Source organism: Pezoporus occidentalis, unplaced genomic scaffold (genome assembly GCF_034315485.1).
Source record: "Pezoporus occidentalis ecotype Australia unplaced genomic scaffold, CSIRO_AGI_Poc_V1 ctg10, whole genome shotgun sequence".
Lineage (NCBI taxonomy): Eukaryota > Metazoa > Chordata > Aves > Psittaciformes > Psittacidae > Pezoporus > Pezoporus occidentalis.
Genome location: NW_026912779.1, coordinates 1,267,132 through 1,290,258, shown reverse-complemented (window position 1 = coordinate 1,290,258; position 23,127 = coordinate 1,267,132). Strand labels below are relative to the sequence as shown.

The window sequence follows — 23,127 nt, the reverse complement described above, 5'->3', positions numbered from 1 at the left end:
CCTTTCCAGCAGGAGACCCAAGAGGACAAGCAAGTTTGGCACCTTATCATAGAAAGATTTGTGTTGAAGGGACCTTAAAGCTCCTCCAGCTCCAACCCCTGCCACGGGCAGAGACCCCTTCCACTGGAGCAGCTTGCTCCAAGCCCCTGTGTCCAACCTGGCCTTGAACACTGCCAGGGATGGGGCAGCCACAGCTTCTCTGGGCACCCTGGGCCAGCGCCTCAGCACCCTCACAGGGAAGAGCTTCTGCCTAAGAGCTCAGCTCAGTCTCCCTGGCAGGTTCAAGCCATTCCCCTTGGCCTGTCCCTCCATCCCTTGTCCCAAGCCCCTCTCCAGCTTTCCTGCAGCCCCTTCAGGCACTGGAGCTGCTCTCAGGTCTCCCCTTCAGGAGCCTTCTCTTCTCCAGGCTGCCCCAGCCCAGCTCTCTCAGCCTGGCTCCAGAGCAGAGCTGCTCCAGCCCTTGCAGCAGCTCCGTGGCCTCCTCTGGCCTCCCTCCAACAGTTCCATGTCCCTCTTGTGCAAGAGCCTCCTGAGCTGCCTCTCTCCTGCAGTCCACAGTCCCTCGTGAAGGCAAAGATAAAAGACAAGCAAAGTATTTACAACAACAAGGAGATTGTTCAGTTCCCAGCCAAGGGCTTTCCAGAACCCCCCAAACCCCACACGTTTGTAAAGACCCCTTAGTTACAAAAGTAAATTTATTCTCAGTTCACTTTTACAATTTCTTTTGAATCCATTGTAACAATTTATAAATAACTCCTGGTCACAGTCCCCACATCCAGGGACAGGTTTGAAGCCAACGTTGTTTGAGAAGCTACAAAATCAAGTACGTTTTACCTGGTATTGAAAAGCACTGACCAACACAGAGCTCTGCCCTCCTGCAGCTACAGCACCATGGCCTGTGGGTTTCTGAGGAGCAGAGGAGCGAGCCTCAGTAGTGCACGGACTGGCATATTCAACTGCTTGAACTTCAGAAGCAGCTCGGAGAAGTTTGTGCTTCCTAAAGAGAAGAAAGAAGGAAGGAAAATGAGCACGTCCAGGTGTAATGCCCAAGAAAGGAGTGCCGCAGAGGGAGAGCAAACAGCAGTCGGGGTGGCTCAGGAGAGATGTTCACCGCTGCTCATTTTGTTGCAACACTGGTTAAACAGTAAGTTTTTATAACAGAATGTTACAAAATCCCAATTCCATTAGGGTGGCAGGGAATCCCAGAACAGAGGTGTGTAACAGACAGAGAAGACTGGGAAAAGTTGGATTTCCACAAAGGTCTTTTGACCTGAACAAACACGCAAGCACCCAACTAGAGATCACCCAAGATGAGACATCCTGTACTCTCAGCGTGCCACTCTCCAGGCTGGGGGGCTGTAGCCTGCAGGAAGCCTTCAGCCTCAGCCTTCTCTCACCACTGAGGTGGGAACATTCCTCTCATACTGCTAAGCAAGCCTCAGTTCCCCATATCAAAGTGCAGCTGCATTTCTATCACAAGCTGACAAACCTTAGGCAAGCAGAGGGCTGGCGTATCCCCAGCCTGGGCTGATGGAGGGAGAGAGGAGCAGCTGCCTCGTGAATGGGTGCAGGATTTCCCTGGATCCCAAATCAGGATGGAAATATAGAGGAGCTGGTGACTGCCTGAAGAGGTGCTTATAGGAAAGATTTAAGGACGTTCAGGATATGGCCAGCTCAACACAAAGAACACTTCCCCCTGTCACACCTCCTCTAACTGCTGCCTGCAAGAACATCCTTAACTGCAGGTCAGGCAAAAGCTGAGGCTTTTTGTATCTAGGCTAATTTTGGCTTCTTTAGCCCTGCATAAAGTTGGTACCTTTAATTTGAGACAAAGACTAAACACCAGAGGACCAGCTTTCAGAGGACGCTGTCATCCCGGTCTTACCTTCCAAGCCACCAGCAGCCAGCTGGCCCGGCGTGGGGACAGAGTGGTAGATGAGGAAGCAAGCCAGCATGCTGAGCTGAGATACCTCTGTGGGCTGCCCACTGAGATAGGAATGCAGAGACACATCCCCTCCAGCTGTAACACACAACATGTCCTGGTGAAACTGAGGGAGCAGAAAGGCAAGACAACACCACCTCCACAGAAAAAGAGTCTCCATCTCCCCCCAGAAGGTGAGCAAAGGGTGTGTTTGCAAACCTTCCTCCTGCTGCCATGGCCACCCTCCTCTCTGCTGTGATCATCCCTTGCTTTTGCTTCTAGAAAGTTCTCCCAGTGTGGTATCAGGAAAGCGTTTTCTCTGGGAAGCAAAACCTTCCACGTTAACTAAACTTCCCCCCAGTACAGTCAATGCTTCACACCAAATGCACAAAACTGAAACCATGTTGGTTTATGCTGACACACAAGTGCCTTCCCTTCAGTTATCAGTTTTCAGTACTTTTGAGACAAGAAAAGTCAACCTTGATCAGCAAGAAGATAAGAACACTAAATGCCAACCATGGCTGGAGGACTAAAGCTTTCTCCTCTATACCTTGAAGCCACTGATCCAATGTGTTATCTATTGTGCACTTCATCACGGGCAGAAATTCGGAGTTCATGAAGAGCCCTCGGTTGGGATTCCTGCTCATCCTCTCCTGGTGACTTCGGGAGCTGAAGAACTCCAACACCAGCTTTATCTGCCACAGCTCAAACGTCTCAGACATCTCTTTTCGTTCTAACCTCCTTACAGCCTAGTGGAGGGGAAACACAAAGTGACTGTGAGAGTGTGAAGTGGAGGAGGGAAGCGATATTGCTCACTGCTGTCTCAGACACCGAGTGAATGAATTCTCAAACCCCACCTTGCAAGGGCCACCCTCCTCAGCACCCACTGAGAAGCTGCCAGTTAATGCTTCTTGTGCAGTTTCAGTTCTCATTACCTCAGACTATGTTCCAGCTTTTAAAATCTCTGCTATCACTAATGTCTCCCCTTCTTCCTCTCTGTCCTCTATGAAAGCACATGCAAACCCAATCCTCTTTGCCCAAGTGTAGCTTTAAGAAAGCAAGAGTTTACTCCACCTGATCTATGGCTATGTAGGTGGGCAGCATCTCTGGATTTTCTTGGGTAACACACTCGTAAAGAATTGAAGAGAAAAGATCCAGGATTTCCTGTTTCTGATAAAAGACACATGTTTAACACAGAGCACGTGCTGGCGACACTTGATTTCAGGTTCTTGCTTTGCTCACATTTCCTTCCATTAAAGTTAACCCATGCACTGACACTGCATCAATGAGTGGTAGCTGACAAAGCTACACAGCTCACTTTCATTCTTGGGCTTATTAAAAGTAGGCCTGAAGTGGCTGGATTTTACTCCCTCAAGTTGTTTAGTGCAAAGAAATAGAGTGTAAAACACCCTAACCCTTCAGCAGTGACTTCACCTAAATGCTCCAGGACACTGCACAGGGCTTTCAGTACTTGTTAAACACATTCTGCAATGAATACAACTACTGGACACAACTAGCAGCAACTGTGATATAAAAAATGCCAACAAGAAGTTACTGTTTTAGACCTTCATGTTATAAAAAAAGTCCCTTGGAATATTCCCATCTCCATGACCCGAAGGAATGAATTCTGTTCCTCAGTTTAATGTAGATTTTCCCCATGTGTTATTCCTGCAAGCAAGAAACCATGCTAGTCCACACGTAGGCATCATACCTGGCCCATGTTCCCAGTTGGTTTGCAGAAGTAATCAGCAAATGAAAACAGAGCAGGATCAGAGGTGAAAGCTGAAATTGCTTCTGGCTAAAAACCAGATCAAAACACACATAAAATGAACATTTTGGGTTTACTGCTCAAATGTAGTAGCGATTTATACCCAATCCTTCCTTCCCCAGCCCACAAGTGACAAGACTGGAACCTACATAAAGCACACTGTGAGCAAACTGGGTCCAACACTTCTGTCTGCCCACAGCAAACACCCATTCTTAGCTCAAGCTCATTGCATGCTCTGTGAAAGCCACCACACTTCCTTTCCCTCAAGCAAAGCAAGTAACTTCTTACTCATAACCATGTGGCAGAGCCAAACGCTGGAGGTAAGGAACACAGCAGGACCTGCTGTGCTTCCCTCAGCCTTCCCAGAGGCAGCATTCCTGCCAGGAATGCAGTTTGGGAGCAATACCTTGAACGCCCGAGCTTCTGAGTTGCGGTGAGTGACAGTCTGTGCTAAGAGGCTGCGCCAGCCCATGGGGTCCTCCTTGTAGGAGAGCTGCCCTGCTCTCAGCTTCACGTACAGGACACCACCCTTGGAAAGAATTGATCTGCAACAACAACAGTGTTGGCTTTACATCAGTGCACATACACAGTGAAGGAAACGTGACCTCCAACAGTTTAGATGCAATAGTATCATAGGCTCATAGAATCCCAGCCTGGTTTGGGTTGGAAGGGACCTTAAAGCTCACCCAGTTCCAACCCCCTGCCATGGGCAGGGACCCCTTCCACTGGAGCAGCTTGCTCCAAGCCCCTGTGTCCAACCTGGCCTTGAGCATTGCCAGGGATGGGGCAGCCACAGCTTCTCTGGGCACCCTGTGCCAGCGCCTCAGCACCCTCACAGGGAAGAGCTTCTGCCTAAGAGCTCAGCTCAGTCTCCCCTTGGGCAGGTTCAAGCCATTCCCCTTGGCCTGTCCCTCCATCCCTTGTCCCAAGCCCCTCTCCAGCTTTCCTGCAGCCCCTTTAGGCACTGGAGCTTCTCTCAGGTCTCCCCTTCAGGAGCCTTCTCTTCTCCAGGCTGCCCCAGCCCAGCTCTCTCAGCCTGGCTCCAGAGCAGAGCTGCTCCAGCCCTCGCAGCATCTCCGTGGCCTCCTTTGGCCTTGCTCCAACAGCTCCACATTCCTCTTGTGTTTGGGAACCCTCAAGAGGCCAGTGTCCCCATGTAGGCTTCGTCCTGATAATGTAAACCCTGGCTCAGTCATGTACATATAGAAAACTTGGTATCTTCAGAGGGCAGGCTGCTATCAAATGGTGATGTGGTGGCAGGCACTGGTGATAAAAAAGGATAAGCCTTACTGGTATAAGGAATATAACTTCCCGAAGCCATTGCAGGTTCCTGTCAGACTCCCCTAGGATGAGTTCCAGCACCAAGGAAAACCATGCAAGCTGGTATCCACAGGTGGTGCTCCTTTCTTCATTGAAAACCAAACCAATAACCCCCCAAACCAGAAACGCAACCAACACTGCTATTCTTGACCAAGCCAACAACAAAAGTGTGCAGCAGCTCAGAGTGACACTATTGCACAGCAGCTGCGTGTTTACCTCATCTGGAGTATCAGTTGCACCATGAAGGGCATCCTTAAAATAACTGACCTGTTTGTATTGAAACTGCTTTGCATAACAATATAGAGCAATTCACAGGTAGTAAGATAGGGAAGATTATTTCTCACACATGTGCCAGGCAGGTCCCTGCTGCTCTAATGGGCTGAGGAGATGATGTGACAGATTCAAAGCAGCTGGAGAACAGGTAAGAACAGATAAGTCCCAAAAGCAGCAAGCTCTTCAGTCACCCACCCTGGTTTGTGGCAGTGCAGGAAGGCTCTTTTGGACAAACAAGCACTTGAGTGTGGTAAAGTGAAGCCACAAGGCTGCCTTCTGGAGCTTTGGTGCAGCAAATGCATCCATATGTGCATTCCACATCAGTCCTGCCTGTCATGGTTAAAGGCAGGACCCAGAGATGTTGCGTTGTGGTGCCTAATTTAATCTCAGCAGAAGCAGCTGAATGAACTAGAAAACCCATGTTACTGATGAAAGATGCAGCTGGCTTCTCAGCACTACTCACAGCAGCAAGTTATGCCGTAGGCTGTTAGGGGCAAAGATGAGAATGATGTTACCCACAGATAGTGTATTCTGGTAAGACTTCTGTTTTTCAGTTGCCACACATTTAAATGGAGAGGTGAAAGGCAGCAGCAGCACTTTGTATACTTCACGTGAGAAAAGCAGTAACAGTTACTGAACCACTGTAGCAACAGTCTGGGAAACATGACATCACATCAACTCAAAACTAAACTAAAAGCACGAGTTGAAGAGGGTTTCTGGTCCCACTCAATCCCAATAGCTGCGGTTTCTACTATCAGGTTTTCCCCTGCTCTGTTTTTGCACGAGTTATTCACATCAAGAGGTGAAACCAACTACGCAGTTTCTTTCTTCACCCTGAAGTGCTGTCAGCACAACAGTGAAGCCATCACAACCAGACTTCTTTCTAAACTGTAGGTGTTACGAGTACAGGATGCTTTAAAAAAGCACTTGAAAACTATTACTACAAGGTTATTAGTCAGTCAAGCACTGTACTATAATGTGTTATAAAGAATACTTACTTCAGGTGATTTGTTCCCTTGCTTAGATCTATTAGTAATTCCCAGTACCGTGGTCCTTTCACTCTGATCTGTCAATGGAAGTATTGTTGTTACTAGATATAGCCAGAATCATTAAATGAAAGAGTCTGTACCCAAGTCTACAGCTCTTCCTCAGCCCTTACAATAGCATGTGCCCTTCTGCAGTGCTGCCCACCCAGAAAACTCAGAAAGAAGAGCACCTAGTTTTGCTGTCCTACAGCAAAGCTTGCTGGCACAGGGAACTCCCTGCTACAACAGATCTTGAAAGCACTATGATAAAGACCAAAGAGAAGCATGTGGCATGACTGAACACATTCTCCACAGTGACAGACTTGTCTTTGGAGCCATTACTATGGGACAGCATTGTCCAGAGTCTGGCTAAGGTTGGACAGGGAATCAAAGAAAGGTCACTCCATCTGTTCTTGCACTGCTTGTGACACAAAGTGAGTGATTAAGTTCTTCATTAAAAGGGAGACTTCCTTTACCTGCTTCAGTAAGTGAAGCTCTGGAAGGAGCGTGGGTGCCATCAGTTCCTCGGTGGCTTCTGCATACCACTGTGTGCCCTTCAAAACACCAGCGTTCACACATTAGTAAAGCTCATTTTTGTGTGAAAAGAAAGAAAACTTTCATCTCATTTTCAACAACTCCACTGGCAGCTTCAGTCAGTTTCTGTTCCTCAGTTCTGAGTAACTACATGACTTAGCATTACCTTTATGTCAGGAAACATAAGCCTAAACTAAAGGTATTTCCCATCAATGTATCAACACAACATTGTGCAAGTCAGGCACACTTCAACTGAAATCTGAACGTTTGAATAATAAACTGTGTCCTGAACATGCAGAACTCTGCCAGAGACACAAGGGATCTATGCTGCACCTCTTCTCACCTGAAATCCCTTTCTTTAGTCCCTTTATAAGCATCATCTGTCTCAAATGAGCCTGTACAAAATAAAGCCCATAAAAAGGAACCTTTCCTAAAAGACACATCATCCAAACACCATGGATAAATGGTAAGTTGCCCATTTCAGCAGAGTTAGAAGGCTTTTCAAACCACGGATGGCTCCAACCACCTCTGTGCCTTTGAAAGCCATTACTCCTTCTAAAGAGGATACTGGGTCAGTCATTGCACAACTGTTTGAAGACTTTGTGGTGCCTTCTCCTTGCCCTGTATTCTGCTCTCAAGGTGACATCAAAGCACACGTAAGGTTTGAGTGGGCTGAGCATGACCCTTCTATTACTTGTGTACATTTTGGCTCCTCTCCACCACAAGCTGAACGCAAACCAAGACTGCTGACCACAACAATGAGAAGAGCACACCTTTGGCAGAGAGCCTTCAGCTCTCTCCCCGACCTTCTCAAAGGCCCTCACTCCTCCAGACACTTTACCTTATATGTCACCTCTATCAGTGCATAGCAAGGAGTGTTTGAATCCACATCAACCGGCGTCAAGAGCCTCGGCTCTGCTGCCAGCACGTAGAGGTGACGCAGAGCCTGAAGGTGGTACCTGGGTGTGGGAATAAGGAATTCAGCACCGTGCAGAGCAGGCAGGGAATAACCCCCAAACACCAACTCCACACAGCTCAATAGGCAAATCCAGCAGAGAAACCTGGAGTAATACTACTGTATTACTGGTTTGGGATTTTTCTAATGCGTTAGCTAACAGAACAGGAGTAATGAATTGTAACTAAAACCAATTCAGAGTCACACATGAACAGATCCTGCATGAAAATCTTTTCAGCTGAGCAAACTGGAACAGTCAAGTCCCAGGAGCAGAGCTTAGAGCCTGCAGAAACCTGCCTGCAGTTCCTCACTGCTCAAAGATCACTACCATCACCTTGTATCTTCACTTACTTCTTCTGTTTTCCACTTGTTTGTTTAAACCTCCAAACATTGATTTGCAGAGCACGTAGGTACAAATTCTGGATCACCTGCCTCTAGGTAACAGCTTTGTAAGATGACTGAGCTGCAGGAAACATGAACCCTTGCGAACTTACCGATTGTCCGTGCTGTGAACCGGGAAGTGTGGGTACAGAGCACAGAGGAGAGCAGCAATGGAGGAGTTGGAAGTGCTCAGTGAGTATCTGCAGAACAACATTATCTATTAATTTCTGTGCTAACAAACACTGGCCAGAGGTGTTCAAAGCATTTTGGTGTCCCAGGGAAGGGAAGAACAGTTGTAAAGTACACATAGGTAAGGAAGTTACAAATGTGTTCCTGCAGAACAGGAAATAACCATGTACTGGTAGGAAATAAACACAAACCACAAGCCAGGAACTTTCCTATAGCATGTAAATGATGCAGTATCTAGAAGAAAACAGGACTTCCATTTGCAACAGAAGACGGCTGGACTTGATCTTAAAGGTCTTTTCCAACCTAGTTGATTATATGATTCAATGATTTTATGCATCCAGATCATAGAATCATAGAACAGTTAGGGTTGGAAAGGACCTTAAGACCATCCAGTTCCAACCCTCCTGCCATGGGCAGGGACACCTCACACTAAACCATGGCACCCAAGGCCTGTCCTACCTGGCCTTGAACACTGCCAGAGATGGAGCATTCACAACCTCCCTGGGCAACCCATTCCAGTGCCTCACCACCCTCACAGGAAAGAACTTCTTCCTTATATACAATCTAAACTTCCCCTGTTTAAGTTTTAACCCGTTACCCCTTGTCCTGTCACTACAGTCCCTAATGAAGAGCCCCTCCCCAGCATCCCTACAGCCCCCCTTCAGACACTGGAAGCTGCTCTGAGGTCTCCACACAGCTTCTCTTCTCCAGGCTGAACAGCCCCAACTTTCTCAGCCTGTCTCCATACAGGAGGTGCTCCAGTCCCTGATCATCCTCGTGGCCTCCTCTGGACTTGTTCCAACAGTTCCATGTCCTTTTTATGTTGAGGACACCAGAACTGCACACAATGCTCCAGGTGAGGTCTCACGAGAGCAGAGCAGAGGGGCAGGATCACCTCCTTCGCCCTGCTGGTCATGCTCCTTTGGATGCAGCCCAGGATACGGTTGCTTTCTGGGCTGCGAGCGCACACTGAAGCCGGCTCATGTTCATTTTCTCATCAACCAACACCCCCAAGTCCTTCTCCTTGGGCTGCTCTGAATCTCTTCTCTGCCCAACCTGCAGCTGTGCCTGGGATTGCTCCCACCCAGGTGTAGGACCTTGCACGTGGCATGGTTAAACTCCATGAGGTTGGCATCAGCCCACCTCACAAGTGTGTCGAGGTCCCTCTGGATGGCATTCCTTCCCTCCAGGGTATCAACCGAACCACACAGCTCGGTGTCATCGGCAAACTCGCTGAGGGCGCGCTCAATCCCACTGCCCATGGCAGCGACAAAGATGTTGAACAAGACCGGTCCCAACCCCGATCCCTGAGGGACCCCACTCGTTACTGGTCTGCAGCCAGATGTTATTAAATCAAGTGATGTGCCCACTACTAAAGCTTTGCAGGAGAGGTGAAAGGTAAAACCCTTGTCTTTGGGAATGGGAAGTTACCTTCCTCCTCCCAGGAAGAGTAGCCCCAAAGCCATGTGGTGAGCCAGGTGGAACCCATAGTTCATCTCTCCACCTGTCTTCTTGTGCATGAATCGGCAAAGCTGAAGGACTTTGAGGTTTCCAGAGCCAGCCATCACCATTGCAAGAGCCAGCAGCAGCACACTCAAGCACGTTTCGAGGTTATAGTGACCTGTCTTCAAGCGGAATAGGGAGAGCATTATTACTTCTGCGGTCAAACACACGCTTCTGCTTGACCTAATGCACTGCTTTCTACCCCAGAGTTCAAAACCACATTCTACAGAGTGAGGGAGAGCAGAGACCAGCAAAGTCCTTAAAAATGATTCACAGCCCTGCCACATTTGATAGTTGAAAAGTAAAAGGGATGGTTTTGTTTCCATTAAGGTTTTGGTGAGAGTTATCAAAGTGCATTACACAGCAAAACCTCCTTTTCACTGAGGGAAAACTGGTAAGAACTTACTATTGAAGCTGTTGGTGCTGACAAACACTTGAGGAAATCTGTTGCATATTTGTACTGGAAAGAAGAGAAATGCATAGTAAATACAGACACAAAAGATAAGTTACAGCTCAATGGAAAGTGAAGGGGAAAATAAACCTTCTTACCAAGCACTTAAATGCTGCCAGATTTTCTGACCCAGCAAACCGAAATCCCAGTGACAAACATGCTCCAGCAATGATGTAGACATGAGCCTGCCTAAGAAACAACACAAGCAAGAAATGACTCAATGCTTCTCTTGTCCTCATCGGAGCACACATCTCCAGTTCCTTTAGAAGTAGTAAAAGAGGAAAAAATTAAAGAGACAGGCTTATCCTTTGGAGAAAAGAGAGTAAAATCCCCTCAGTAACAAGGGAGAGGGGTTTTCATGCTGGTATCTCTACAGAGTTCAGCTGTGTTTTGCAGAACTTTTTCCATGTTACTTACGCCAGGGTTTCTAAACTCAGGTCTTCAGATGAAGGCAGCTCTGTTGCTTGAAGAGATATACTGTTCTCTCTTATGATCTATAGAAAGATAAGAGAGAGTGACATTAATCCAGAGAAAGCGATTAGCTAACTGAAACTGGGTATCAAGGGTTCATAAGTGATACAAAGCATGTCTGTTTAACAGGCATATAAAGGTGTTTTGGTTTTTTTCCCCCTACATGCTATTGCTCCATTGTACTTCTGATCCAAAGGGATACCCTTCACTGCTCCTGGATCTGGTCCCTTAAAGACTTGTAAAACAATGGCAAGATTTGTGTTTCGGTATGTACTCAAATATGAGAGAAAACAGAACAGGATGAGACCCTGAGAGGCCATACAGACCATCAGCATCCTGTGTTTCTGACAGATACTGACCTAATTTGCTCTTTAAAATTCCATACAACGTATCTTGGAATATCACTGCTGAAAAGTTATTCCTAATGCTCAACTGAAACTGAAGCAGTGTTGCACCTCACTTCCTGCTTAGTTAGTGTGGAGATAAGTTTAAACCCTTTCTCTCTCTGGCACCATTTTGTGTCTTGAGCAGCTGCATCCCTCCTCCACCCTCTCCTTTTTAGGATGATGGGATGGGAGTCCTCAGTGCTCCCATGACGATCCAGGAATCCAATGCAACATCCATCCTTGCCATGTGAACACAACATACATTTTCCTGGGCAGCTCATGTACTATGGGAATGTTCACATGCAGAACAACCCAGTGAGATGAAAACTGGGAATGAAACACATGAAACATAAATACCTACTTGAGGCACGTTGCTGTTAACCCACTTGGAGTTGGGCAAGATGTCATCCCACAGGATCAGGCATCGAGCCAAGGTCTGAAAACAAGTGAGAAAGCCAAAGACATAAGGAAGGAAATAAAGTATATATTCCTATCAGAAATGACAAAGCAGCTTTTAGGAGATGCAAGTTCTGCTTACAGGGAAAAGTACCACAGAATAAATCCTGTATAACGAAGTCTGTATCCTTAGGTGGTAAATGGAGATGAAAATTCACTATGGGCTTAGATGCTGAGCCCTAACTTATATTCTATTGTGAAATTAATTCATAATTAATAGGAAAAGCAGCAAGAATTTATTAAACATTTAACATTCCCCATAAAATGTATCATTCAAGTGTTTCCTCAATAAATTCTGTCTAGTGCTGCCTGACAAGTGGCTTACTACAAGCAAACAGTGCAGGTATTAGTTTGGTTGGCAAGCAACAGGGTTTACCAGCTCTCAAAAGGATTCTGGATGTGGCTGGATTTAAAGACCCAAGTAACAGTTCTTGGATCACTAAATAGGCTGAGACATGACACAGAAGAAAATCTTACCCTCAATAAAAGGAACTCTGGTTTGACAAAGTCCAGTAAATACATGGTATCTGGGGCTTGAAGCCAGTCAGCAATGGACCTGCAGAGCACAGTAAAGGAATTGGGTTTCCACATCAGATTTCAGCAGCTCACAAAGCTGAGTAAGCCACACAAAGCAGCGCCAACATGACAGCAGGTTAAACTGCTATCACAAGTCACTGCTACATGTCTGAGCAACTCCAAGGTTCATACCTGTTGTTAGTCTTTAGGTAGATCATAGCAAGGGCAAGCGTGGCACCAGGACAAGTAACATCCACATTTATGGTGTCTCCCTCCTGTGAAAACACCACACATGCTTTCAGAGCAGCTAAACCTGCAGTGATGCAGACATTCAAAGTCACCTGGTGTAGGCACAGACCTCTCAGAGTTCCAACTGCTCCTGTCTTCAGCTTAAACATGCAAAAATCAACACATACCTTGATTTGGTAACTGGGAGACTTGTGCTTCTCTCTGTGCATCCCTGCCTGGAATCTCCTGTGGCCCCCAACCATGTATTGGTAAAGCTGCTCGGGAACATTGAGGTCTGACATGCCTATCAGATTGCTTCCATGCTGAGGGATGAAGAGAAGGAGAAGCATTAATAAGGGAATGCCTTCCTATATGAGGAACAGAAATGCTTTTCATCCAAGGCAGTTGGGAGTCAAGGCTGAAACAGCTCTTATGACCCCACTTCAATGTATAATGATTCCTCTACTAACTGCAGTTGCAATTGAGACACTTACCCCCAGGCAAACCATGCCCAAGGCTAGCCCAGATGCAAGGGAATAGGACTCTCTGTCAGTGCAGTACTCCATTTCTGGTCCAGGGGGACGGCCTGGAGAACACAAAACATTGATATTCATCTTCCAGAATTCCAGCCAAGTAACAGTGTTTAATTAAGCTCTATATTCCTGATGAAATGAGGAAAAAGTCAGGAAAGTTTTCAGTGGAATTACAAGTAACTGTCACTTAACCCACCCATCATCAAAAGACAAACCCTCCAGAACCAGGTTTTGTTGCTAAACGGTATGGCTGGAGTTCAGAGACACAGTGAAAATGCCAGGTTACAACTGTGCAAACTTTAAGACCTCTAAACCTATCCAAATGCTGTCAGCAGAGTTCAAAAGCTGCTGCTAGAAAAGACTACACAGATCAAATGACCAGAATCATAACAGATACAATTTCACCCTTATCTTTATCCCATTCTCTATTTAATAGACCAAACAGCCTCTTCTAGCTAAAGTTACACATAGACATGAGTAAGAACTTAAGTGTTACAAATAAAATCAGAAGAACTATGCACAGAATGAGGACACAGCTTGGATCAGATTTACTGTTCAGAATCAACTCTTATTGACTACTGTTTAGAAAGCGTTGAGCAAAATTCAGAACAGGAGAACTTAGGACATCATGGCTCTATTTCCACCACCCTAGTGAGCCAAAAGGACTTGTCTTTGCAAGAGGAAAGCATTTTTCCCCTCACCCAGTGCCTCCACCTCTGGTTTCTACAGTGGCAGCCACCTCATGGACTGATATGAGAAACAACAGATGTCTGGGGAGCATCAGATATGTGGGTATACAGTGTGCAACAGGTCTGCTCAAAAGCTGCAGGGGGTCAGGATCTCTGCAGATATGGCATCCAGGTCAGGAGGAATGTGTAGTTACAGATGTCCTTTTACCAAGTCTCTGGCACTCCAGAACACCTCTGATCAGACAAGATTTCCAGACAGAAAAAAGTATCTAAGTCCAGCAATGCTGCTGCCATATTTCTTCTACTAAATTCAATGACTGTTCTATGCTACACAAACACACAGGTCACAGTAACTTCTGCTCCTGTGAACACAAACGATGAGGTTTGGGAAATGAGAGGTGAATACTGTGGTGGGAAACGCACAGTTAAAATGCTCATCTCTCTGATGTGTTGTGCATTCACAAGCTGTGACTCCCCCAGTGCCCACCCCACTTCTGCCAGTGTCAGCACGTACCTATTTCAGCCAGCAGAACCTCAGCTGTGTGCCTGTGAGCAGTGCCCTGATAGACAAGGCCTATTCCTATGACAGCAGCCACCTGCACGTTGTGGGGGACATCCAGCTCTGTGGATGTGGGCGGCAGCAGGGCAGGTATGTGGATGCTCAGGAGGCGCGTAATGGCCATATCCATTGTGCCCAGCTTGGCAGCCGACACACCAAGCAATAGGCCAATGCTTGTCATCTCATGGCCCTGAGAAAGGAAACAAAGAGCAACAGCCAAAGAGATCAGAAGTGCTCAGCAAGGGAAAACACTTGTCCCAGTGTCCCATTCACCCATCCCAATGAGCTGTGCACAACACGAGTGAAGGAGGGGATCCTGCTCCTCTGCTCTGCTCTGGTCAGACTCCACTTGCAGCACTGTGTGCAGTGCTGGGGTCCTCAGCATAAGGAGGACATGGAGCTGTTGGAGCAAGTCCAGAGGAGGCCACGAGGATGCTCAGGGGCTGCAGCACCTCCTGTATGGAGCCAGACTGAGAACACTGGGGCTGTTCAGCCTGGAGAAGAGAAGCTGCGTGGAGACCTCAGAGCAGCTTCCAGCCCCCTTGAAGGGGGCTACAAGGATGCTGAAGAGGGACTCTTCATTAGGGACTGAAGTGGCAGGACAAGGGATGATGGGTTCAAACTGAAATGGGAAGTTCAGGCTGGAAATAAGGCAGAAGTTCTTCCCTTTAAGGTTCTCTGGGCACTGGCACAGGGTGCCCAGAGAAGCTGTGGCTGCCCCATCCCTGGCAGTGTTCAAGGCCAGGTTGGACACAGGGGCTTGGAGCAAGCTGCTCTAGTGGAAGGGGTCCTTGCCCGTGGCAGGGGTTGGAACTGGATGAGCTTTAAGGCCCCTTCCAACCCAAACCAGGCTGGGATTCTATGATTTAGTAACAAAACTGCTGAAAATCTTTTAAACAGAAATGAAGTCCTGCACCACTAACATTAAGGAAGCAATTCTCATCCTCCTGCACCAGGAATCTCCCAGCTTAGTGTTTCAAGACATCTGTTGCATTTTCTGTCTTGTTTTCTTTAAAGAATTCAAGTCCTGTAGGTACTTCTCTGTTGTTTCTGAAGGAAGGGCTCACCTTAGTTAAGTAGTCATGTATGTTGAGCGTGGCAAGCTTTGTGAGATGCCCGTTGAGCCCCAGAGCCATAAGGAAGCCAGCGTATTCATTCGCGAGTTCAGCAATTTTGGGCTTGTTGTAGACAATCCAAGCAGAGTCTATCTGTGAGGCAGGTGCTATCTTCAGGCCAGCAGCCACCCCGTTGTGAAAGCTGGCCCAGCAAGCCATGTTAGGAGGCACATCGATGTTCCCACTGTTCAGGTCCACAGTGGTGTTCCTCGGAGGAGCACGGCCTGCCGGTGAGAGAACCAGTCAAGCAGTCAGGTAAAGCCACACTGCTTCAGAAACAGTGTTCAGCTCCAGGAAGGTGCCAAGTGAGTGAACACTGACAGCTTCTGAGGTAACAGTTCTGATCTGAGACAGCCTCAGGTATCTTTAGACACGTCAGAAGACACACAGCACAGCAAGAACACCACCAATGTGGAGTAATGTAATGGTTACGTTATTACTGGGTGATGGTTGGGCTTGATGATCTTAAAGCTCTTTTCCAACCTGGGTGATTCTATGATTCTATGACTTTGCAGTATCTGTGTCCTGTATGACCCCAACACTGACCAGCTGCTTCACTTCTCTCTGCTTCTCACAATACACCTGACATAGCATCTCAGTGTTTCATAACACTGCCCTTGACCATTCCAGGAGAGGAAACTACAAGGTGGCAGACCCAAAACCAGAAAGAGCTACTTCTTCACAAAAAGCACAACTCTTTGTAGAAAGATACTACAAAATTCACAAGCGGTTCAGAAAGAAATGGGATAAACTCCATCACATTCTGTTAAATAATGAATGTCTCTGGAGGAAAACTAGTGAGGTGCTGGCACAGGGTGCTCAGAGAAGCTGCAGCTGCCCCATCCCTGGCAGTGTTCAAGGGCAGGTTGGACACAGGGGCTTGGAGCAAGCTGCTCTGGTGGAAGGTGTCCCTGCCTGTGGCAAGGGGTTGGAACTGAAGGAGCTTTAAACTCCCTTCAACCCAAACCATTCCATGATTCTAAACCACTGACCAACGTACCCGTTAGATTCAGCTTCGGGATGGGCAGCTGCTCGGTTGGAACAGGATGATAGGAGAACAAAGTGAACATCCCTCGTCCAACAGGTAGGGCCATGGTTCGCTGGCAGAGCTGCAACAACCTGGTGGGGAGATGAAAGCAAGACCAAGCCAACTGCTTAACATGGATAATTTGTCTGAATACATGATGTAAAATGAACCTACAGATGACAGGAACTGGACAGACCATTTTTTCCCTGATGAGATAATGTGTTATCTTTCCTTTTTTAGCAGGCCAAACTTCTGAACCAAATCTTCAGTCCTTAGAAGTTTAATCTCAAAGCTATTCCTTAGCTGACAACATGTTGAAACTTCCCTTCAAGGTAGGTGCTGTTAAATAAATCTGTGCTATGGAGAATTCAGCAGCCATCTCAGAAACAAGGTGAAAGGAGAAAGCAAACCAAGCCGATTGCTGTATGGGATCCTGCTATGACTGTGACCACATCTAGTAACAAGCTGTACACTGAATTAATGATGTGCTTCCAAGAATGCTGACCACAGCTCTCTGTGATTTACTCTGGAAACACTTTCTAGACTTGTTAGATTACTCAGCTTGTAGTTTGATGCATTCCTTTAGTTTCCGACTTCTGCAGGCTGTTTTACATGTTAATGATGTTCTGCAGTCTGCTTTGCTTCTGGTGTTTTAAAGCAGATACTTTTTAACACCCCCAAAATAAGGCAATAAAGAAGCAGGATGGGGATAATTGTGAGGCCACCAGGTATAGAATGGCTCCAATATGAGGTTTCAAACCAAAGAGAGGGTTGGGACAGTGCATTTGCTTTCTGTAGAATGAATTAAGTCCCCTGATCCAAGCCTTGCTTAGAACTAAGATCAGCCCTGAGCAAAGGGCTCTGCAGTTTTAGGCAGGGGATGGATGATGCTTTATTCGCTACAGAGGCATTTTCTTTACAGAGCAGGCCCTGCTTATATTTCAACCTGAGGAAAAGATGCTACAATCTGCATTCAAACCCTAACTGAGCTCAACACACTGTTTGGGGCTTAAACTACAAGTCTTTGCCATATCTTGCTCCAATCCCAGGAGTCCTCCAACTCAAATACAGCAGAATTTGGATGTAGACTGAGCTTCAAAACTCGTATCATGAAATCAAACCCTCTTCTATGTGTCCTTCGCTCAGGCCTGACTACTTTAACATTGGGTTCAGACTAAGTTATATTGCACTGGGTGATAAGACATGCTTCATTAAGTCAATAGCAATATTCACACCATTTCTCACCTAAGTGAAATAATAACAAGAAAGATATAAGTAGAGAGAGTTCTTTACCTGTTTTCTTTCTCTTCTATGTATTCGTGGTCACTGGCTTCTGGCATCTGCACCACATTGACACGTACAGGACGGGCACTCTGCAGGAGCCTGCGCACTTCTTGCACTCTCAGATCCTCACTCCAGATCAGGGACATCACCTCCTCATTCATGTCATTCATTCCATCCTCATCCTCTTCTGATTCAGTCCCAGAGGGAATATCAGAGGACAGCACTGGGCCCACAGACTGCAAGGGCAAGAGGAAAGGAAGAAGTTGCTGCTGGTAGTGCACATGGATGTTGGTAACTGTCAGAAAGCCAGCGGATACCAGCACCACAACCTGAATGCACTCAGCACAGGCACCTGCACTGGGATGGGGCTGGAAATACAATGCACATCGATTCAGAATTTCTGAGCATTGTAATCAAGTATTTTTGCATGTCTACAGGGGATACGGAACTACCATTCAGGAGGTGACCTCTCAAGTGTTTTGCTGCAAAGATGCAGCTGCTGAGCCAGGACTGCCAAGTGAGAGCTAGAAGAGGTGACATAGCAAATAGTTCTCTCTCTTTCTACGCCATTTCTTGTTTCAGAGCACTGGTAGGTAAGGGCTTTCCCCTCCTGCCTACACAAATAGTTATCTATGATGGATATGAAAACATGTTGTTTTCTCAGAGTGAAAAACAGAACCCAAATGAGCATTTTGATGGGTATTAAATGAGAGGTTAAACTCCAGAGACAGTCCCATGGTGACAGCCTGCTTTTAGAAGTGCCAGTACCTACTGACCCTCAACCTGTTCTGTTCACTCTGGTCAGAAACCTGTGTTATTTTACTGATCATTGACATCTGAATGAGTCAGAGCTTTAATTCCGATTCCCTCCTACAACAACTTTGGGAAAACCAAGCTTCCTATTAAAATAAAGTCAGCTTGCATGGCAGTGAATTCCAAATGGCTGCTGCTGTTGGCCAACCCTGGCATCACCACAGTACCAGAATGGTTCTGAACCTCCACACCACAGATCCATACATGACCAGAAAAAAAACCCACTGAAGGCCTTCATAACTCAGGAGCACTGAGGAAAAGCCCTTTCTCTATACAAGATCTACAAAATGCTTGTTTAAGACTCTGTCCTCCCCTATAGGATCAACTAGGTTGGAAAAGACCTTTAAGATCAAGTCCAACACTGCTTATTCACATCCCATAAGCAGCACACGGGACAAGAACAGCACAGGATGCAACAGTCTGTCCACAATCTGCTTGTGCTACACTTGCTTCAGACAAGGCTCTCACTGTGCACGAAGCATCATAAGGAAGATGTTTACTGTGAGGGTGGTGAGGCCCTGGCACAGGCTGCCCAAAGAACTGGTAAATGCTCCACCCCTGGCAGTGTTCAAGGTGAGGTTGGTCAGAGCCTTGGGCAACATGGTCTAGTGTGAGGTGTCCCTGCCCATGGCAGGGGGTTGGAGCTTTAACCCAAACCAGTCTGGGATGCTATGACTCATTTTATTTTTAGAGTTCTGCAGAAAACAGCTTTCTTGAATATAGTTTCCTTATAGTTTGACAGAATAATCCAGACACTGACCCTAAGGTGGGCCAGTATATTCCTCTTTCTTTTCCATCTGCCATAGATGGCAGATTAACGTGAAAAATAACAAGGCAAGCACTGAGAATTACTGGTATGATAAAACTAGGCACAAACCCCACACACCTCTCCCTAAAGTGGTCATTTTTCTGGTTCTATACCTCAGCAAACTGGAAAGATAGAGAATGACAGATTGAAGCCAGCCTCTTCCTAAGGCTCACTGGTAACACATGACACCAGAGCACAAGTAAATGACAGCTGATGAATGAAACCCAGTTTCTTCTGATAAATCCCCTCCAGATCTCAATAGAGAACTGCACCACCCATAGAGGAAGCCTCTGGTCTGAAACAGGAAACTCCACCCTGCCCTCCTGAGAAATGACAAACAATTTGGTGTTTGAAGCTCATTTTCTCCTTTTAAGGTAATGTGCATTCGAGGCATTGTTATAAAGTCAGTGATAAAATCAATTTATCACCATTTGAAGATTCAGTACTCTTACAGTTGGGCAAAACCTCACCAGCAGAAAACAAAATGGGGTTTTAATGAGTGGTGGGACATAGTAAGTGAACTCCATGTTCCAATCTTCCTGCTCAATGGATTAACTTTTTGCTGTGCAGTTAGTCATGAAGCCTCAGCTATAAAGAACTGGATAATTTTAATATCACTTCCAAAGCTAAGAGAGCAAAAAGGATCTTGACCAAGATGTACCTGGGACAATAAATTCCTCTTTGTGACTACAAGCTACAATCTGCTACTGTTAAAGTGGTTCTCTGCATGTCACTAACCAGCTTTTCAGTGTCCTCAACACTGCTCCCAAAGAACAAGGGATGGGACAAGAGGAAACGGCCTCAAGCTGCACCAGGGCAGGTTTAGATGGAGCGGAGGAACAACTCCTTCCCCAGAGGGTGCTCAGGCATTGGAACAGGCTGCCCAGGGCAGGGCTGCAGTCACCGTCCCTGCAAGTGTTCACACCCTCAGTGCCATGGGTTAGTGGTGGCCTTGGCAGTGCTGGGGACCGGTTGGACTGGATGAGCTTGAAAGGCTTTTCCAACCTGGTTGATTCTGTGATTCTCTGTGCTCTCCTGTTTTGTCTCTGGACTGAGTACCAAAACCTCTTCAACACTCTTAGAGGCGCAGCTGTTTTGCAGAGGAGGAGGAGGACTTACAGAGGCAATCAAACAGCTCTGTAGGCAAAGCTTTTGAGCATCACGTCTAAATGAAGGTAAAAATCTGGTTTATACTGACAGTTTCCACAGCCATGCATGTGGCCTTCCTGTGCTGGATGCTGGTTTTATACTGAAACCCTCCTATTTGTGTAAGCGCTGCCCTCAACCTTGAATCTGCACCGTCTGATGCCCTGAGCATCACAGGATGGTGGGGAACAGAGTGCTCTGCCCAACCCCAGTGTTGTGAAATCCCCTGATGCCCATACTCACAGATTTACCCTTCTGCAGGTTCCCTTCACACGCCTGTTTAGACAGATCCTGGCGCCCGATAAGGAGACAAACAGCTTCAGGCCAGTCTGAGGCAGGCTGCTCTCTGCAGTAATATATTGCATCTCTGATGGGAAGAGCTACCCCAAATGGGAGAGACTCCAGATCTCTTAAGGTGAAACCTTAAAAATAATAAGTTAAGAACAAGCTGTTATCAAAAGTAGACAAAAGTGCATTTTGTACTGCACAAGCACAAGGCTACTCCTTGTGATTGTGCCATTCTGCACGATGATAAAAGCTGCTCTTACCAACATCAGTCATCCAAATAACTAACTTCTCAGCCAGGCTGGAAACAGATGTGCTGTGTCTGAAACTGCATCTGTAAAATAAAGGGGAAGCCAATGAAAGCTAGTCCAAAAGTCAGCAGCAAGTCAAAACCTCATGAGTTTAAATAGTAAAGAGCTTTATACCTATTGTCATGCTGTTCCATTTGCTGCTTTCGTTGGCCTAGGAAAGACAAGGGCACATTAATTCCACATTCCCCAGGCAAAAGGACAACACATAAGCAGCACAAGACACCAGGAAATAGTATCATGGCATCAAAGCACCATTACCTGAGGTAATCTTGTACAAATAATGGGAGGCTTCATTAGACACAGCGCTCTCATCCCCAAGTATATACAGAGCCACACTCTGGATAGGAAACAGACATCATCATACAGTCACTTAGTGTCCCAACAGGCAGAAGGTAACTTTAGTAACTTACACAGAGGGATGGGTTTGTTGTGAAAACACTGTTAATAAAGGGAGACTGAAACAACTGAACAACTCAACTTTAATGCTTTAGATTTTTATCTTGGAGTTTGGAAAACATACATCCTGAAGCAATCAGCTGAACATTCCTGGATTGTTTCAAAGGTGGAAAGATAAGAAAAGAGAGAAACACATGCTCCTGGTCATCTTCCCCATGGTTTTCACATTTCACTTCTCTTGTGAAATATATCATCTACAGACACCATTTTTCACTCTGTTTCCTCCATGTCTTGAATATGGACTACTTAAGGAAGGCTCCAAGTGGGAGGTTGCTCCCCACTCAAAGCAGGGTCCACCTCAGCTATGCCAGCCAGCACTTAAAACTGCCTCAGTACTGCTCCAAGCCTCCACACTGAAGCAGAGGAGAGGCTGACCCCTGGCAACTCCTACCGTAGACTCTGCAACTCATCTTGGGTGCCTGGTGAGAGCAGAGTCTCTCCTCCCTGTTTTTCCTCTCCAGGCACCTCAGGCTCAACACCTTAGCTCCAAACCCTGTCCTGGCAGGTTTCCTCCACAAATACGCTGTGAATAAGGGAGGGAGGCTGCCCAGGAGATAACATCAGCACTTGTAACTACTCATGCAACTCAGTATTTATGTTGATACATGCCCAAGAAGCGAGCAGGGGAATTCTCACTCACAAATTACAGTTAACCTGGAGTTACAGTATTACTCTGCACATGCCACTACTGCAAACCACAAAAAAACATAAGCAGTGAAGCACAGGCTACTCACAAGCTCTCCTTCCCAACCTCAGATACCTCCTCCCACCTGCTAAAACCCATCCACACCCTTCAGTAATACTCAAGTAATAAAAGAGGCTGCTTACAGGGATTTCTCTCTGCTAAACATGTATTGTTTTCCCTGAGGAGAGTCTGATGCTGCACCCCTTACTATATCTGGGGGATGCTCAAGGCGATTTCATGCAGGCAGATGACTCTTAGTATGGAGCAGCAACACTTGGAGATGCTTAAGAATGCCCAATCCTTGGCAGTGTTCAAGGCCAGGTTGGACACAGGGGCTTGGAGCAAGCTGCTCTAGTGGAAGGGGTCCCTGCCCGTAGCAGGGGTTGGAGCTGGATGAGCTTTAAGGTCCCTTCCAACCTAAGCCATTCTAAGATCCTATGATCTTAAGTCTCCAGCAGTATAGCTCCAGCAGAGTTATTGATCACAGGCTCAATACTCCTCCAGCATGGCCCCACACACCACGATTAAACCCTGCTGTTTGACTTCCCACTGTGGATGCTCCACTCACAGGAAGCACAGAGAAGCTCTGCTCATAGAAGCACCCTGGCCACAGAGCCAGAGCTGACAGAGTAAAACATATCCTTTTTGCTACAGTACATACCACTACTACCAGTTTGCTCCTCTCACAGATCCCTGGTAAGTAAGGGTAAGGCTGCACTCCTTCTCCCTTCAAACAGGAACTCAGCCATTGAAAGATACTTGGAGGCTCAGCAGAGAAAAACGCAGGATGGTGCATGAAACCTGTTTGGACTATAACCATATGAACAGACATGACACTGAGTTCATGGTGAATGCACAATAACCCTCCACTACTCCCAAAGCTAACCCTGCAGTGCTTCTTTTAACAACAAAAAGACAGTATTTCCCCTCCTGTTAGATGGGAGTTCAGAGCTAGACAGTCATGAACGTGTGAGGCACCAAACTCTCAAAACCAGAATCATCACGGCCCATAAAAAGGAATAAGCACAGAGTAATCCCC

General features: G+C 46.6%; 1 protein-coding gene across 7 annotated transcripts in view; it reads right to left on the bottom strand.

Moving 5' to 3' along the window:
* Positions 1-677: 677 nt before the first annotated feature.
* Positions 678-23,127, bottom strand: part of ANAPC1 (anaphase promoting complex subunit 1) — a 35,167-nt gene continuing 12,717 nt past the window's right edge. For 6 of the 7 annotated variants that reach the window (XM_062608603.1, XM_062608616.1, XM_062608612.1 and 3 more), the window contains exons 20-47: positions 22,750-22,898; positions 21,206-21,284; positions 21,062-21,098; positions 20,900-20,970; positions 20,595-20,773; positions 17,594-17,820; positions 16,274-16,392; positions 15,226-15,497; positions 14,114-14,348; positions 12,872-12,963; positions 12,566-12,700; positions 12,342-12,424; positions 12,111-12,189; positions 11,539-11,613; positions 10,738-10,814; positions 10,419-10,509; positions 10,276-10,329; positions 9,798-9,991; positions 8,291-8,377; positions 7,683-7,800; positions 6,784-6,861; positions 6,281-6,348; positions 4,096-4,234; positions 3,633-3,719; positions 2,996-3,091; positions 2,472-2,670; positions 1,886-2,020; positions 678-997 (exon numbers count right to left, since the gene is read on the bottom strand). In XM_062608603.1, coding sequence (XP_062464587.1) covers positions 882-997; positions 1,886-2,020; positions 2,472-2,670; positions 2,996-3,091; positions 3,633-3,719; positions 4,096-4,234; positions 6,281-6,348; positions 6,784-6,861; positions 7,683-7,800; positions 8,291-8,377; positions 9,798-9,991; positions 10,276-10,329; positions 10,419-10,509; positions 10,738-10,814; positions 11,539-11,613; positions 12,111-12,189; positions 12,342-12,424; positions 12,566-12,700; positions 12,872-12,963; positions 14,114-14,348; positions 15,226-15,497; positions 16,274-16,392; positions 17,594-17,820; positions 20,595-20,773; positions 20,900-20,970; positions 21,062-21,098; positions 21,206-21,284; positions 22,750-22,898 — 3,371 coding nt within the window. In that variant the 3' untranslated portion in view covers positions 678-881. Of the gene's footprint in view, positions 998-1,885; positions 2,021-2,471; positions 2,671-2,995; positions 3,092-3,632; positions 3,720-4,095; positions 4,235-6,280; positions 6,349-6,783; positions 6,862-7,682; positions 7,801-8,290; positions 8,378-9,797; positions 9,992-10,275; positions 10,330-10,418; positions 10,510-10,737; positions 10,815-11,538; positions 11,614-12,110; positions 12,190-12,341; positions 12,425-12,565; positions 12,701-12,871; positions 12,964-14,113; positions 14,349-15,225; positions 15,498-16,273; positions 16,393-17,593; positions 17,821-20,594; positions 20,774-20,899; positions 20,971-21,061; positions 21,099-21,205; positions 21,285-22,749; positions 22,899-23,127 lie in introns of those variants that run through there. The other variant, XR_009962820.1, reaches the window with a different exon arrangement.